Source organism: Phaethon lepturus, unplaced genomic scaffold, assembly GCF_000687285.1.
Source record: "Phaethon lepturus isolate BGI_N335 unplaced genomic scaffold, ASM68728v1 scaffold12111, whole genome shotgun sequence".
Lineage (NCBI taxonomy): Eukaryota > Metazoa > Chordata > Aves > Phaethontiformes > Phaethontidae > Phaethon > Phaethon lepturus.
The window spans coordinates 1,118-18,955 of NW_010517009.1; the positions used below are offsets into that span (position 1 = coordinate 1,118).

Genomic DNA, 17,838 nt, shown 5'->3' on the forward strand with positions numbered 1-17,838 from the left:
ACTGTGGTATGGCTGAAATCTGTCATTCCTTTCATTATGGGGAAACTAGCTTCTGTCAGCATCACCCTCAACACCAATCTCTTTTTTTAATCTTACCCTGATGACAACTTAAGATACCTTTGCACTTATTTCTTGAAATCTTTCTCATCTCTTTTAATCTGTGATATTAAAAAATACTAAACCATCTGAGCTGCATAAAAAATGCATATTCTTTAAAAATCACTTCTATACAGCTCATTTTGTAATAGTACTTTTTTTTAAAAGACACTTTTAGACCAGTTTCAAACTTTTAATGAAGGCTGACTGATCTTTAAATGTAGTTCATGATCTCATGAACTGCAACTTTGACCAATGGTTTGAAACACAAATAAAAAAAAGTTAAAGCATTTTCTTACTTGCAAGTTACTTACACCACTTTCTCAAGTCTGCCTTGGAGTATTTTATTCCATCTTGCTCTGCAAGGGTCTGGAACAGTAGTTCATTTAATTTAGGCAAAGCACTTCAATCTCAAATTTTTCTTACCCATCATTTTGCTGCTTGCTCAACAAATTAAGTATTCACTTTTCGGAGTGTTCTAAAACTCTTTCAGGTGTGTTGCTCTATCACTTCAGAAACCGAGAAAGCCTGAAAAATCACGACGAGTTTCACTGGAAATTATTTACCAACCCCATGAGCCTCAAAAGCTTTCACTGGAAGCAACATAAGCCTCTTAAAAGAATTATTTTCTTTTCAGCCATTAACTGAATTGAAAGAACAAAAAAAAAACCACGGACTGCTTGTGCTCCAGTTCCTCAGTCCACTTCTGCAGCTTTTGTCAAATTTAGGCACCATAGACCGTGCGACTAGCCACAGTACAACTTCATTTGCTTTCTTCCTAAACTCCACTTACGCTCATGTTAATTATTTCAATGATAGTATTTTCAACACACTGGCATAACCGAACATCAGGGTCCATGCTTGCAATGTCCACTGAACAACTTTTGTTTGATGAATCTTTACAAAGTCCTGACACTTCATGTGGTTTCTCTTTTAGTTGCTGGAGACCTAGAAAATTAAGTACAAGAAAGCAAAGCGCATCTAAATAAATAAATAAATTTTTAAAACTGTTATACTGCACCCATAACACAAACACGTATGCTACGAAATTGCAAATTTGAGCCATCACTATTTCATGCACCAAGCTTAACTGCACAGATTATTTCTAGAGACACTACAACATTTCTTTTTCATTTACCTACGTCTGCCTCCTTTGGTTTTTTTTATATTACCTCTTACATCTTTTAACATAAATATGCCAGCACAGATAGCATCAGGGAACCTTGTATCACATGAACAGAAAATTTGTCTTTAGACAAAAAAAGAGGCAAAAACATGCTCAAGATCAACCGATACACTTAAACAGTTAGTCCATGTTCACACAATCACTATGTATTTATCCAACCATGCCATGTCATGTGTAAGACTTCAGGTAGTTCAGCTGACTTCGCATTTCCAACAGATTAGGAAGATTTATATGGCTGTTATGCCTCAGCTGAGGGGTTGAAACGTCCCTGTATTCTCAAAAGCCACTGGCCTTTGCTCACATCTTTCATGCTTAGACTACAACTGCAAATTCCATGCACAACACTTGCATGTAGCGATACATCTTGAAATGATACAAGCAGGGAAATAAAACAGAAGGTGGCAGTAAGAAGCTTAATAAAAAGCCCCTTTAGCCTCTAAACTCTCTCCTTCAATCTAGTAAATCTAGTAAATCATACTGCATTCCAACTACACTCAAACTTTTGAAACATTAACATAATTTTCTCCCTGAGACCATGACATGACGTTTGAGATACCAAGTACTTACGTGTAATAATTGGGTCGAAGTCTCTTGTCTGTGTAGCAACATCAGAGGCACAAACTTGTCCTATTTGTATCAGCAGAGACATAATATCCTCGTACAAAGGAGGAAATGCTTGACAGAATGACACCAAACAAGGCAGGGTTGGCATAAAAAAAGCATAGCGCTTTGACTGGGTTAAAACTATCAAGGGAAAGGAAATGGTTAAGTAAAAAGGAAATATTATAAAAATCCAGTCAAGAACTGTTGTTACTTTTACAATCGTAATTAATACTGTGGCATTTAGACAAAACTGCATTCAGCCTAGGTAAATAATTCTAATTTACACAACAATGTATCTAGGGGTTGCCTGGAGTGCTTACCTGTGAGTAGGGTTCCCATCACATTGATAGCTAAGCGAGCCACGCTGAGAGATTTAGGTAGTGCGTACTGGATACACAAAAATGAGAGTAACTGGATGGCAAATATCTGTTAAGTAGATGAAAGGCAAAAGAGAAATAAGCAATTAAGTTACAGATTGCTTTGCACTTTCTACCCAAAGCTCTTCACATAACTTACGAGTTGGTAAACATTCTCTGTTTTACCAATGAGGAAACTGAAGCCCGAGAAGCCTTAATAATAGTTATAAGGATTTTTTTTCTGATGACATTAAGAAAAAAAAGTCCACATATATTTAACATTAATCAAAGTACCAGCATTAGTGTTTCAGAATCTCCCCCACAAACACAATTTGTTCCAACATTAAGGATGAGCAACAAAACAATGCACAATTTACAATATCATCCTTATAAAAGCTGTTTAAGGTCCAATGTGTTCTAGTTTTAATTTTAGTTGAGCATCCTCTCATCAGCAGTAACTCAGTATTTGAGAAGGGATTAAATAAGAGCAACTACAAAGTTGGCTTGATACAGAAAACAGAGAAATCTTTAGCCCAACAAATCCCTGTTACCTACAACTAGCCAAATATGTCATCTCCCCTTGGCACACAATACACCTTTCCTACAAATTGCTTCAGAAGGTAATAATAGATTATTCACCATTGTTTTTCATAATCATCATGAGAAGACTTTCAAAAATATTGGTGAAACATTTCAAAATCAAACTCCTGACTCCCCCTTTGCTGAGCCGGTAGTGAGAAAAAACCATCGTTCTTCAGATTCAAACGGCCTAACTTTGAGGAAAGCCTCACATGTCATTCTGGCAGCCTTTGTTCTTGCAGTTAGGCCACAGAAGGAATTGGTAAGACAACTGGCAAAGCAGAAATCTGAATTGATTTAAAAATTTACACATTATAGTCTTGTCCCAAGCTCGCTTCAAGAAACAGTAGTGATATTCACTGGAAAAAGACTTAGTAGTCAAACTTGAATGAATAAAATTTTGATCTTAAGGCTGCTTCATCTGTTCTAGTGAATGTCTTTGTAAAAAAGGTTTTCAAAATTTCAATCTTCATAGAAGTTCCTTTAGCTATAAACTACCAGATAAAAAATAAGTAGGCAAAATTTTTGCCAACCGATCTATACTCAATATAAAGAACGAATGAAAGTCATTATTGAAAAGAGCTTTTATTCATGTTCTTGACGATAATATTGAAATTCATCAGTATTTCCTAAACAAGTGCACAGAGATATGTTAGAGGAGTTGTCACAAGCCCTGATTTGAAGGAGATTTCATGGCTGGGCCTTTAATTTAAGGTAAAAGTGCTACAGATATTACCTTAATATCATAGGCAAGTTAGGACAGGACTTTTTTTAGCAACCCTTTTATTTTCTCCCCTTAACCAGTACTTCATCAGGGTTAACTACTAACAGTGAGTCTCAAACTAGGTGACTGTACAGTACCTGTTTTTCAAGTTCAGGCTGGGCAATGAGCTCTGGTATGAAATCCAGACAGATGTGCATCGACGGAATCCCTGCCACTGTCAGAGCCAGAAGTTCACATGGATAACCCTGTGTGATTAAGAAAACAGATATGTCAAAGGTGTTTTAAAAATTCTGCGTCAATTAAGATTTTAAATTAGATCTGCATTAATGCCTTTTTCAAAACTAATATACTTGTAAATCTTTTTTGTTCAAAATTATAAGCAACAGGCCTGTATCCCAAGGCAACAGAAGGCAGGCTGGGTGACAAACCCAAGGTCTGAATCAGTTCTTTATCCTCAATACTCAGTGCATTATCTGCAGAGACGCACCCCTCCACTCCTGAAGCTAAACAGGCTGCAGTGACCCTTTCCTTCTGTGTCTTTCCCCTGTGTTTGAAACTTCACCACAGGCCCCCAAACTTACTTCACAACTGCACCATTATGACTTTTTTAGTCACTTAATCAGTTCCAGGTCAAGGCAAATTAACTCCTTTTAAAGAGACTGCCATCTGGCAATGTGCGATTGAACACACACTAAAAACACATTTATATTAAAACATTTGCTAATCCTTCCCCCCTTCTTTTTTTTGAAGACATACAGCTGCTTTGGCAGGGGCAACCTTTCTCCTTCCACTCGAAAGAGATAAACCATGCCCCAACAAAAAGGAAAGATAAGATGATGTTTACATTTGCGGCCAAACTGCCATTTTGAATAATGCGTATAGTAATTTAAAAACACAGCCAGAAAAAAAGTAACCCACAAAGGATGTGGAACAAGTATTATAAGATGATTAGGCCAGTTTTCCTTGGCCTAGAATGGACAAACTATTTTGGTATAAAAGAGGGCAGAGGCACAAGCAAAGCACGTGTTTAATGAAGAGGAACAGGCATAGTTTAGCTGCTCCCTTCTCAGCTACAACACAGAGCTCAAGCACTGAAATATGGAGGAAATGAAGGTACTACAAATTTGGTGCGATGGGAAGCAGAGAAGTGGGCCATTATAATTTCTGAGGAAAACAGCAGCATTCACATCCTTTGACCACTTAATTTGGCTCGCTCTTAATGAGAAAAAACATTGGAAGAACTAAAACAGTGCAAACCAGACCTGGAAATGAACTAGTTTGACTATGTTGGGATCAGCTATATACATCTGATGCAGCAGACAGCAAATCAGACACTGGACCTCTCGAAGATTACACAGCAAGCTATCTTCTTCTTCTTCTAGTTCTGGACTCTTCGGGCCTGTGGTACTATGAACACTCTTTAGCAAACTGTGGATATTACGGCTCTGGGCTTTCTCTTCTTCGGTAGGTAAGCAGATCTCTAGAAGAATCTGCACAGCAGCACTGTCCTGTGAAGAAAATAAGCAACAGAATATGCACGAAAAACCCTAATGAAATCAAAGAAATCAAATACAAAGTAATGACAATTTAAGAATCTGAAGGCTGTCAGGTGGCTAGAATTTCCAGCTACAAATTTTTTTTCTGTACAACGAAAACAGCTCAGTTCAAGAATCATAAACCCTGAAGAACATTAAAAAAACCCAACACTTTATCTGAATCAAGATTCAAAGAAGAACAAAAGCTTAATCCAACAGATCACCATAATGTGAGACTCCTTTGAAATGTGATTGTTTCAAAATAAATTTCCAATGATCCCTTAAAGCATCCAGATCAGAAAAAATATGCACACGGACATATAATTCACAGTATTCAGAGGAGACTAAACTACTCATTTAAATATAAATCTTCCTATTAACTCAAAAATCATCTTCTAATAGGGACTACGTATGTGACATTCTTCCAGACAGAAGTAAGAGGAGACGTGAAACGGGATTACTCAAGAATTTCCGTAATGTCAAGCTAAGTAAGTTCATCATTCTTCAGCCTCACACTTCACAATGCTGGCTGGTTCTCTTAAATAACATAGTTTAAATGATCATGCATAGGTCTGTCGCATTTATTCATGTTTTACTGCTGCAAAGCTAAGTACAGAAAGAGCCTCTGGATAACACAACACGGCAAAAGGGCTAGTAAGCTAAACTCTTCTGTTCTAACAGAAAAGAACACTATCAAAGCAGTTAACCAATACAATGCTTCAGACTAGAAAACAGAAGACAGAAAATATTAACAATCTGAATACAAAGGCTTTTTTTTCATGGTAACATAACTCGTTTAAAACAAAAAAGTAAAAAGATCTCCTTTTCTAATTTCCTGTTTCTGTATTTCTGTTTTATCATTGTCTTTCCTCACATCATTTAATATACATTTCTTCCCGCTTACCTGAGCAGCAAGCAATGCATTTTTTAATTCTTCCCTTGTAACTTCTGGGGCCTCTGGACCCATTGCATTGGTTTGGGATGGCCTAATGTCCTGCTCTGCTGTTTCTTTTAGGTGAGAATTGAGGTAAGCTTTTGAAGCAAGAAGATATCCGTTCAACATGTGCAAAGTTATATCCATCAGAGGAGGACTCCTGTACGGGAACACATGATAAAATAAAGGCATTTCAGTAGGCAGAACAGTAAGACAGTAATAAGAACAAACTACAAGCACTCCTCAAAGGCTCATGAGGTGGTAGTCCTGTTCATACTAAAGCCGTTTTCCCTAACACAGCAAAATATTTAAGGTCACAATCCCTTCTGCTGCCTTACCGTTCAGTCCTACTTCTCTCATGCGCACACACGCGTACACTCTACAAAAACAAGGAACTGCTGAAGAGACTCATTTCTGATGAACAAAGGAAACCCGAAAAGTGTTGTGGCTATACATGAAGTAAGGAAATACAATGATCTGAATGATGGGGAAAAATCAGGCAGACAAGCTCTGAACTGCTTCTGCAATATTAAAATGATAGTATTCAAATCACATTGCATTATAAACCTCCCTAACAGTTTTAGAAATGTAGGGTTTTCAATTTGCATCCAGGACTGAAGGGACATACATTTAAATATTTCACCTACGGGTTAGGGATTAAAGACGTTATCAATAGAAACTTAAGTCTAGCAGAGTTGTAGCAACTCAAATGAAAACTGTATTCACAGCTCAATTGCTAAAAGGCAAGGAGGGACAGATGCATACAATCAAGAACATAAAGCACAAATCAAGTTGACGATTAGCCATTTATTATGAATAAAAGTATAATAAAAATGGGAAAAAATAAACCACAACTGATAGAAAATGTGAAAAAGAACACACAAGGAATAAAGCTAGGGGCTGAAGTACATTTAAAATTATTAACCATTATCTTTTCTAGAATAACAGACGCAATTGTCTTCATTACTATGAAAAATTAAAGTTGTAATTTACAAATTCTGGCTTATTCTTTGCATTATTTCATGTTCTCCTTAAAAGCTGGCCCATTGCTATCAGTTATGATAATTTTCACTACTAAAATTCTCAGTTAATTCTTCTGCATCTGAGCCATAAAGCAGCATTACACATCGTCCTCTGTCATCACTGACATCTAGCGGAACTAATTTCTAAGTACTGCTAAAAGACTTTCTTGAGAAATTAAGCAAATCTACGTTGGTCATATCCATCAAGCACGCACTGGCAGAAACTGCTACCCAAAAAGAAGAAATACCAACAGGCTCCTGAGGGATGCAAAAGACAGTGTGCAGTGGAAGGATGTTACAACTACAACCTCAACCACCACCATCACCACCATGTGGCAGCAGCCATTTCAAGCATGCTGCAATGTCTATTTAGCACAAATTCACAGATACAAACCTAAAATGGATGATCTATGTACAAACCCCAAAGTTTCCAATATAGATCTGAAAGTAAGGTTGTCCAACGAGGCACTCAGCTGGACAGCACGACATGCTGAAACAGCACGCACAGCTTGCTCAGTCCTCTGACCAACAAGCTTAATACATACAAAATGGAACTTAGAAGCTCATATGATTAGTCTGAAATTATGTTTTGAAGTACTGAAAGCTTCTGGAAATTTCCTATGAGACACATTTATGTTTAGCATTCACTATGTATCAGCGTAAGTACCACAGAACATAAAAAACTAAAGGAGGGAGATGCTTACCTATGAACTCTCTGATCACATCTTAGTACAATCAAAGGATCAATCATCAGATCATTCTGAGTGTATTTCTGCTGTCGGACTACTTTTACTGAAGGTTGCAGAGCGTTAACAGTCATCACCCACAACCTAAAATGAGATTATTTTTATGATTTTCTAATAGATAATCCATATGAGAAAAAGGATCACACAGGCATCAGGACACTCTCTTACATCACTTAGCTGTATTTTTCTAAGCCTATCAAGGAGCAAAAAACCCATACTTCATTTGCAGCCCTTGTAGTTAACCAAGATATAGTTAACTTACATTCACTGGAATTAACCAAACTGTTTTCACTGCAATAGAGCATCTACTTCCTCAGAAAAGGCATGTTCTTACCAGAGTGAGTTCATGCTTCATCAGTAATTCGTCACAAACAACATACACTATAAAACAATACTCCTATATTTTAAGCAAACCAGTTAATTCCTTTCCCCAGAGAACAAGCAGCACCTTCCTTTTAAATACAAAAGTTAAAATCTTCAACAAAGGAAAAAGGAGTGCAACTCCAACACATTCTATTCAGTCACAACCTCCAATTTCCCAGACAAAGTCATTACATTACTATTTTTGAAACAGACAGTGGCATTCCACCTATCTGCAACAAGAACCTAAACAGTACTTTAAACCTACCTTCTTGGCATCACAGTGTTAAGAACCATCCAAAGTTTATTGACCGTCTGAAGAATCCTCCGAGGGACCCCGGCATTCAGCAAGTGATTCATATTTGATGTCAATACTTCCGCATATGGGATCAATTCACCAGCTGAGAGAAGTGTTAAATGTTCTAAGATCTGCATCAGCTGAGTATGATTTCCAGGCAGCATGGAAAATGCTATAAAATAAAGACAATGGGATCTTGGTAAAACAGGATTTCTGACATTTTTTCTGACTGCTTGACCTCGAAGACTCATATATTGACAAGTTTGCAGCAGAACATTTTCATTATACAAATGCAATATGATCAAATGAATTAAATGGCTACACACTTCCACACCCACCATATCCCAACCAATCTGGAAAGAACACTGCTTACTTCAAAGAAAGTTATTTACCTTCCTGGAGCTGTTTGGGAGAGTGATTCTTCGCAATGTTTGTAAGAAGCATCCTCCTCAGCAAGGCATCAGTGCCTGTGATCTGTTCCTCACAGATCCAGTCTTCCACAATGCAGAGGTGCGGATAGTTAGTTGCAAGAAGGCGTAACAGTGCAGAATGCAAGCCTTTAGGGATATTAAGAAAGTATACATCTTAGATTTAAGTAGCTACATCTTTTAGCTGAACATATGTGTGCCTATAATTTCAACAACAGACCTTAAATGAAACATTGCAAGAAGTTCAATAAGCTTGCATGTTTCTAGCCTGATATTCTAACTCCCACAAAAAGGAAAAGTTACCTTTTGGAAAGGTTGGGAGGGCCCTGTAAGTAATTCAAACTCAGTCTGGAATAATTATAAATTCTCAGGCAATTCCTACTCTAAAACCTACCCTAGGTGGGCAAGAGCTACTCTAAAAAGAACTGCCTTCCTTGAACCTTCACTATTACTCTTCAAACACACCTGTAAGTTCACTAGTTACTACTGACAGATTTTAAAAGAAAGAGAAAGGAAGGCACACAATGAAACAGATGATAGCCACAGAGCTGGAAACACGCTTAGCCTTCCTTCTTCATGCACATTACACTTTCACACACAGATATACCTCCCAGCTCCTGCTGCAGTCCTTGTGCCTGCCGGATGAGGTACTTAATTGGAATCTGATCCATTAATGCTGAAGAGTAAGACTTGGGTTTTTTCTGCATGGCAGCTAAAAGGGAACAGGACAATAAACCAAACGTTAACAGTTACAGTTGGAAAAAATTACTTCCCCAACTGAATCAATAAAGAAAATGTAAAGCACTTGTCTCTGCATTATCCAGGTAAAATAAGAGAAAATGCCAAATAACACACCTCAGTCCCATTAAAGTATAAATTAAGCTCTTCGGGAAACCATTTCTGTGAACATTTCAATTTAAAGATTTTCCTGGCATTTAATTTATTTGAAAGATCTCCACACTATCCAACTGATTTTGAGATCATAGCTCAAATCTGTCCTGTCTTTTACTCAAGATTTTTTATTCTTTAAAAAAAACGGTTTTCAATTGGTACATGGAATTCAAACTGTTGGCACACACAACACCCTGTAGTGAGGTGCAAGTTATAAACGCAGGAGAACTGTAATTGATTTTATAGTATTTCAGTCTTTCTTGAATAGCGTAAAGAAAATAGCACTGATGAATGCTGGAAGTTTTGCACTCTAAAAAGCGCAGGTAAAAGCACCCAGCAGACATAAGTATTATGTTTTCACAGAAATTAAATTCCGTCAATACACTACACAACATTCTTCTAGAATTGATTTAAAGCCTCAATTTCAAAGGTAAAAAGGGATCATTCAGTATTGTCAACTGTAAAATTGCCAACCCAAAGAAATGTGTCTGCAAGTCTGATTACACATGAATAAATGAAGGTCTGAAGTAATTAAGAAGTCTTTGTTAATTGTTGCTGTATTTATTAGATAGTCATAAATATTTCTGGTAACTTTTCGGCCAGCATGGAGCTTTTTTAATCTGGAAAACAAATTGCTCAACTACAGAGTTTTAGCAAAAACTTTATCTCCTGAATTTCTACAGCAATGCTGTGTTTATTACAAGAATCTAAACTTTTATGCTGTGCTTGAATCTGACAGCAATACGAATTTTGGTTATTGCAAGAACTCCTCTCTTTGCATCTCATTTACAGGCAATGTGTTTTCCACTGATGCACTCACATATACCTAGTATCTTCGTGTTTGCCAGAAGTGCTTCTTCGTACGACAGGACATAGTAGAGGACAAGCAATTGTGTTGTGATGCTGTATCGTTGAGTAAGACGAGTGTTTTCTCCCTGTACATAAAACCACATACAAGGTCATGTTGCATTCCTGATTCTTGAGAACAAAAATTTGGACCTACCAGCAAATATGAAGAAAGATAAGGCAGTAAGCCTTGTATAAAAATATCAGGCTGTATGAGGTCCAAGCTGAAAGTTGCAGGAAACTTCTCTTTTCTTTTTAAAATGAGCTTCAAACATAAAATATATTTTTGATATCTTGGGACACTAATAAGGAGTAATCCCAAGATTCCAACTCAAGTCAATGCTTGCCACTCATTCTACATGTGTCCAAGTGACCATTCTCATACTCCTACCAAAATGAAAATGCTTCTTTCAAAACCAGTTAGAATGCTTCAGTTAAATAGTACTTTTTCCTAACAAGATCAAGTCAGTACAAAAATTACACAAATCCTACATAAACACTTCCACTGTTCAATCCGTGAAGTGCTTTTCTTTGCATTTTTAACAGCATGAGTTGGTGAGTTCCCAAGGGCAAAACAGGGACAAATAGCAATCCTCCTAAAAATCTGAGTAGCACTAACAAGATTCACTTTAAAACACATGACCATCACTGTAGTAGGAGGCAGTTTACTATAGAGGCATTGAAGACAAAAAGTGAAGCAACTTACAGAATCTGCATCATGCATCTATACAAAACACCGAACCACACATTCACATTAAAGTACACAAAAGAAGCGCACAAATCATTTACCCCAGAGACTCCTTGAAAAACATTCAGTATCTCCTGTTCCGTGACAGGCTGATTTGTGGCCTCTGGGTTGGATTTGGATGCAGGAGTAAGAATAGAGTTAATGTAGACATCAATAAGAGGAAGCAACTGAGGATGGAGTGGAGTGGTGGTTTCACAGAGTTGCCGATAGATCCAGTCCTAGAAAAAAACCACGCCAACATGCCATGATATGTTCAGTTTCAAACCTGGAGGGGAATTTTTTTTCGTCTGCAAGTACATCCCCTTTTAACTAGTTACAAAAAATGTAACTGAATGAGGCTTTGACTTTGGAAAGTGTGATACCAGTTCTGAGTTGGGCCTAGGCACAAACTGTGTGTCCTGGACCCTGCTGCGCTGAAACTTGTCCTGGCTGGAAATACCGTTGTGACTACAATTTTATTAAGCAGAGACAGGGGGAGAGAGATAACTTTCTCATTATTTTTAACTTCACTAAGCTGTGGTCTCTGGATTACAGAGCTAAAACTGGGTACCGTAAATTAATACACAGCTCCTCCTTAAACTACATGGTAACAGGCTGTAAGATCCATGAAGAATTCTGTTCCTGTAATTCAGCGAAAAAAACAGCCTGCAAAACCTAGTCAACATTCAAAATTATGAACAGAAATAAAATGAAGGTCATACCTTAATGGATACTTTGTGCTTGGTGAACGAACGACTTTTTAAAAGCTGGTAAATGCAGTGAATAGGTAAAAACCCAGTAATGTTGGCGCTGAGATTGCCTGTAACAGGCACGCGAACTGCGTGGGCCGTAACAACCTAAAGGAAAGTTACAGTTAACAAAAAGAATACCACAAATATCCACCTTATCACAATGCATAAGCACAAGGTGACGAAGTCGCCCTGCTACATTCTGCCATTTACTTATTTTTGGTTGTTTGGAAGCTGAAGAACATTTTTATGAAGTTTAATACAATGTGTGTAAAACTGTAGCACACGTACCACATTCATGAACGATTTCGTACTACTGCAAAAAATAACGCGATAGTGGACAATTTTTCTCCTTTATTTTCCCATTATTTAAAAAAGCGAAGTGTTCAAAAAGCATAATCTGATCAGAGTACAAAAAAAAAAGAGCCAAGGATCTTCAGTACCAGCAGGGCTTGGATTCTTCTTGCAGGTTGAACTGAAGCGATTACAGAAGAAGGAAAGAAAGAAAAAAAAGGAAGGAAAAAAAAACTGACCGAGGCTTAAAATACCTGTTCAGTGAAAATCTCCTGTGTGAAGATTGTCTTCATTCTGCTGAGTGAGCTGGGCTTAATAACAATCTGAAACAAATAATAAAGTACTTTCAATCTTAAGTTCCAGCTTTCTTATAAATAAGTACTGCAAATTTATTTTATAAACTGTTAACTTTTAACCTTTTTAAACTTGTCTTCACTGGGATACCAGGAAACACTCACATCTATACTTCAAATGTAAAGCAGAAGTATTTTCAAATGTCACAAGTTCATCACTCCATATCTTCTTCATCCTAAAAATTACCTACCTAGCTTTTACATTTGATGAGACACTGTTTCACAACAGTAAACTGAAGGCAAGTCTCCCTCAGTAATTTTCAGAAATTAACTAATACATATAGAGATATTTCTTTAAATTGTGTAAAATAAAAAGTTTGCAGCTCAGTTTGGAAACTACTTCAATTAGTCTTCTAGAAAAGTGCATTTCATGCAAATAATAACTTCAACAAGTCAACACTTTTTAAAGATGCTTTTATCATAACACTCCTCTGTGTCAGGAGGTATGCATAGCTTAATGTTTTTCTAGAGAAACTACTTTAGTTACTCATTTTTTTATTTTACATTTGCTTTAAACCAAAACCAAAGTTCTTTACACCAAAACTAAAGTAAATAGAAGAGTAGAAATATACAGTAAAAAGTTAATTTTAAGAGAAATGTATGTGCTAGAAACAGTTTAGGATTTACCTTCATTCCCAAGGTGGAGCAGACCAAATCAATGATAGCACTGAGCTGATTACTATGGAAATACATGGCTACCAAGAGAAGCATCTCTCCAAAAGAAGCAGACACACCAGAAATGCTAATGATAACAAAGAGGAAGAGTTAATTTTCAATAGGACATCAGTAAATGTGAGATTACTGGAATCATTAGAAATAAAAGAAGTCTGCTCTCACCTTTCAAAGTAAGCTTCTTCCTTTATCATCCAACTAAGCCACATTACCATGAGTTGCTCCTGTTCCGGGGTGCTGCACAAAGAAAATCCATAAAAGATCCTTTTCCCAGGAACTAGTGCTAGTTTTACTAAAAATTACTAGCAGAAAAGCCAGTATTTGAGGAATCTTATGCCAGGAGACTTTCTGTCACTTTCCCTTGGGCATCAAAGAGCTGCTAAGCACTGATATTTAGCACAAACTCCAGTCCAGTTCTCAGGTGATTTCCTGCCTTGAATGCACACAGCAGAAAGCTACATCCATTAAATACCTGTATCGCTACTCTTTTGAACAGGGTCTCTAAAGAATTTAGCCATAAACTTGTTCAATGGAAAAAAGAACTAGTAAGGCCCACTTTAGCTTTCAAAAACCATTCCAAACTAAGCAAATGCTGATGTTCCCCTCTAAAAAGATCTGCTCTAAACAAGAGGAAGAGCAGAGTGGCATCTCAATTTACACACCATAGTGTGAGACAAAACCCTATAACCAACATACGGGGATTTGTATAAAGAATTAGGAGATAAAAAACTGTGCAGCTCTGAGGAGGTCATTGCCTTAACGGTGCTAAAACAGTAACATCTTTACAAAGCTCCTCCTTTATTGAGAGGTACCTGACAAGAGTGGAGAAGGCCAGAAGCATACAAAAGGAAAGGGACACAAAGCGAACACCAGCTGGAGTTGCGGGAGGCCGGCTGGTCATCAGCTGCAGTAGCTGCTCAGCCTCTTCATCAGTTGGCCTGAACAGGACACAAAAAGAACAAAACCCACACTGCCTATTTAAAAGTGAAGAGGTTTCCAATCTCATCACAATGGTTAAAGGTTAAATTTTCTCTGTTACTTAATTTGTTTATCAAATTGCCATCAATAAATGAGTATCGAGATTCGCTGGCAGTTCTCTTTGAACTTGAAGACATTAAAATCTCTGTTAAGAGATAGCAACAGTGAGAAAATTTCCTCAGGATATAATCTTGCCTATTAGTACAAAATACCTAAATTAAAACTAACAATGCATGAAGGTGCTGTATTAGCACCTTCTCAAAAGTAAAACAGATGAACACAAATTCTAAGTTCATGTAGTGTAAGTTCCTTGCTAGAGTTTTCAGCTGCTTTTTCTTCTATACACTGCTCCAACCACTTAGGCCTAGACTACTTCTAGCAAGTCAATAGAACTGATTTTGCAGCATTAGAGAGAGCACCACATTTCTTGCATTACTTTAAACTTAAAAAAAAAAAAAAAAAAAATCAGCAAAGCTGATAAGTGGATCTTTACCATTAGAATGAAAAAAAAATTTTCTGCTGAGAACAGTGCCGGAAAGTAAAAAAACATACCTGTCACCACAGGCCTTAGCATTACATAGGATTTGCTCTCTGCGCTATAAAGATAAAAGAAACATCCATCAACTGGCAACTCCAGCCCTCAGCACGTGAGAAGGGCCTGCCCTAGTACTAGAATTGGCGAGTTCTGCCAAGACTGTTTCAAAGACACGATGGCATTAAGAGACAGCTCACGGTAGAAGCACCCAAAGCTCTCAACCTCTGTTTAAGTGGACACGACAGTGAATAAAAACCACAGAGCATTAAAACGTTCATTACTTCAGCCCAGCAATTCCCATCAAAGCGCAATAGAGACGTAACAATGCGCTGGCTTTCACGACATGCTCTTCCTTCAGTCCTGAATACACAGACACATTTGGCTCCATATCAACATCTGCTTCTTCAACAATGTGTGTGCTGCGAACCGTGGGAAGGATTCCCATGAGCTCCAGGAGCAGCTGCCTCCTCATTTGCCAAAGAACAGAACTGATATTATCTCTTTTTCTCTGCGTAAGAGGTTAAAAGATGAGAAAAACAATGTAAAATTCATCCCATCAAACAATGTATTATGTAAGAGCTTCCCTAATGAGGAAGTCAAGGGGAAAAAAAGAAGTGGCAAGGATGGGGGGGAGAGGAATTTTTTTAAAATACAATTTTCAGTACCAGGGCAACAAGCAACACGTGATCATATTACAACAGCTTATTACATCAAAACACAAGCTTTAACTAACTCAACTAACTGAGCAAGTCAAGACGCAACTTCCTATTGTGAATGCTGAGGATGAATATATTTTTCAGGTCAACCTTACAAACGTGCAATTCCCTGGTTTCCATACCTATTGAATCATCTACCAAAAAAATCTCTCAGAGGAACAACCAAATAGAAGCTTTTAGGGACACTCTTTATAGATCTGATGGTCCCTTTTTGTTGCCTTGTAAAGACTGCCCCGAGACGGGCAACAGGATTTTTATGTGTTTAGACACATATGGGTGCCCACATCCAGAATCACAGAATGACTAAGGTTGGAAAGGACCTTCAAGATCATCAAGTCCAACCAAGAGTTACAGCAAGCCGTAAGAATATTTTTTAAAATGCAGAATATTTAAAGATTTTCATACCTGTTGGCCGTTTCGGATAAAAGTTCCAAACCAAGTTCGAACCTTTGCGTTTGTTCCAAGTAGCAAACCACTCACAAAACACACCAGGTCACTCACTCCATCATCTGAAGCTTCATTTTTGGTGTGATCCAAGGTCAAAGCCACACCGAGACCTGGTAGATGACACTCTTCCACCTAGATAAAATGCTCAAGCTCAAACACTTGTTTTGTTTCTAAAGCTCCAATAAGGATCGTAATTATGATTCTCATGACAGACTAATGACAGACTTACCACCATGCCTCGGACCCTTAGAGCTTGGGAAGGGTTCATTTTACACAGGTGACGAAGTGCTTCTGTTCTACGACGGCCTCCAACACTTTCCTCGTCCTGCCGTTCACCATTCTTAATCAAACCTCTACAGACTAAATATCCAACAAGAGGTGTAACTAAATCTGGCCTTTCCAACTCAAAGCCACATAAACGCACAAAGCCAAGCTCTTCTGTTCAGCTCACTATGATTTATTAACTAGGCCACACAAATCTTGCCTGGGCAATAATTCATGATCTACACTATATAAGCAGAACAAGGAAATGGTCTTTCTCCTCAGAGAAATTACAGGGTCATTACAGATTTATGCATCATCCAATTACTACTCGTACTCTATCTAATGTAACCTGTGCATCTGGCAGCCCTGGAGACTGAAATCTTATTGCGAGGTAAGGAATGCTAAACAATACAAATTTTTCACCTCGTAACATGGCTTGGTCCAAGGGACATGAACTATTAGCAAGGCTAGAGCAGGTTTGTAGTCCCAGTCATTCATGGCCCAAGCCAGCCTTTATAACAGTGAGCTACAGATGAAAAGCTGCAACATGCACACAATGAGTCTACAAGTATGCTGCAAAAAAGGGGAATCACCATCATGAGAACGGGAGCCTATCAGCATCTCTAGGTGTAAATGTGTTCCGACTGTATTTCGTAAGCCAAGCGCTCTCCTATTCAAATATTTATGACACCTAGTTTAGCCCAGAATTAACTATATTGCTAGAAAACATTTCAAACCTTCAGAAAAAGTAAGCTGGACAAGAAGAAACTGTAACTCACCCTCATTAAAGCTATCAGGAACATTGGCCACCAGAAGGCAGAGGAACCAGGCTCCATTTTTAACGTGCAACAGAGCTTCAGCCACATCAACTATTGGCAACAGTGATGGCAGCTCTGGATAAAAAGAGAGTTTTAAAAGTCACAGTGTTTCACTGTGAAACGAGTAAAAGCTCACTTTTAATATGCATTTCAATAACACGCTCAAATCAATAAATAGAAAAATCAAATCTGTAATCTATTCCTCTTTCAAAGAGCTAGACAGTGTAGATTAACCTTAAATCACAACAGCTCCAAAAGTCATTCATAAGAAGTTAGAAAACATATAAATCAGAATACTACACCTGCTTGCAAAATACAGAGGACATCTGCTGCCTCCTCCAGATAAACAGGACTCTCAAAGAGCTCAGATGATTTGAGAAAAAACTCACCATTTGATTCTGACACCTACAAGACAATATTCATCATCACTGAACAGGTTGTATGCAGCAATTTGTCTAATCAGTCTTTTACAGCTTTAAATTCAGCAGATTGAATACATTAGAAACTGTCCAAAATGTACAGCTATAAGCACAGAACAGGCAAGAAAAGAGTTTAGCCTAAGAAATATTTACTACTTTGAAACGCTGGTATCACTGCTTCCTTCCAGAAGAAACAGAAATAGCTCACTGACAGTTCTAAAAATGTGGTAAGTTTACACAAGGGAAATAAAATGCTGGGGGG

General features: G+C 37.7%; 1 protein-coding gene across 1 annotated transcript in view; it reads right to left on the bottom strand.

The window, feature by feature from the left end:
• Window positions 1-761: 761 nt before the first annotated feature.
• The window catches only part of INTS2 (integrator complex subunit 2), a 17,817-nt gene continuing 740 nt past the window's right edge, over window positions 762-17,838 (bottom strand). Inside the window, exons 3-24 of the mRNA XM_010296244.1 lie at window positions 17,460-17,562; window positions 17,119-17,232; window positions 16,305-16,435; window positions 16,034-16,207; window positions 15,194-15,420; window positions 14,212-14,337; window positions 13,565-13,636; window positions 13,355-13,469; window positions 12,629-12,697; window positions 12,054-12,188; window positions 11,394-11,570; window positions 10,585-10,693; window positions 9,475-9,579; window positions 8,832-8,996; window positions 8,410-8,611; window positions 7,740-7,865; window positions 5,984-6,173; window positions 4,807-5,052; window positions 3,682-3,789; window positions 2,206-2,311; window positions 1,850-2,026; window positions 762-1,044 (exon numbers count right to left, since the gene is read on the bottom strand). Coding sequence (XP_010294546.1) covers window positions 875-1,044; window positions 1,850-2,026; window positions 2,206-2,311; window positions 3,682-3,789; window positions 4,807-5,052; window positions 5,984-6,173; window positions 7,740-7,865; window positions 8,410-8,611; window positions 8,832-8,996; window positions 9,475-9,579; window positions 10,585-10,693; window positions 11,394-11,570; window positions 12,054-12,188; window positions 12,629-12,697; window positions 13,355-13,469; window positions 13,565-13,636; window positions 14,212-14,337; window positions 15,194-15,420; window positions 16,034-16,207; window positions 16,305-16,435; window positions 17,119-17,232; window positions 17,460-17,562 — 3,147 coding nt within the window. The 3' untranslated portion in view covers window positions 762-874. The remainder of the gene's footprint in view (window positions 1,045-1,849; window positions 2,027-2,205; window positions 2,312-3,681; window positions 3,790-4,806; window positions 5,053-5,983; window positions 6,174-7,739; window positions 7,866-8,409; window positions 8,612-8,831; window positions 8,997-9,474; window positions 9,580-10,584; window positions 10,694-11,393; window positions 11,571-12,053; window positions 12,189-12,628; window positions 12,698-13,354; window positions 13,470-13,564; window positions 13,637-14,211; window positions 14,338-15,193; window positions 15,421-16,033; window positions 16,208-16,304; window positions 16,436-17,118; window positions 17,233-17,459; window positions 17,563-17,838) is intronic.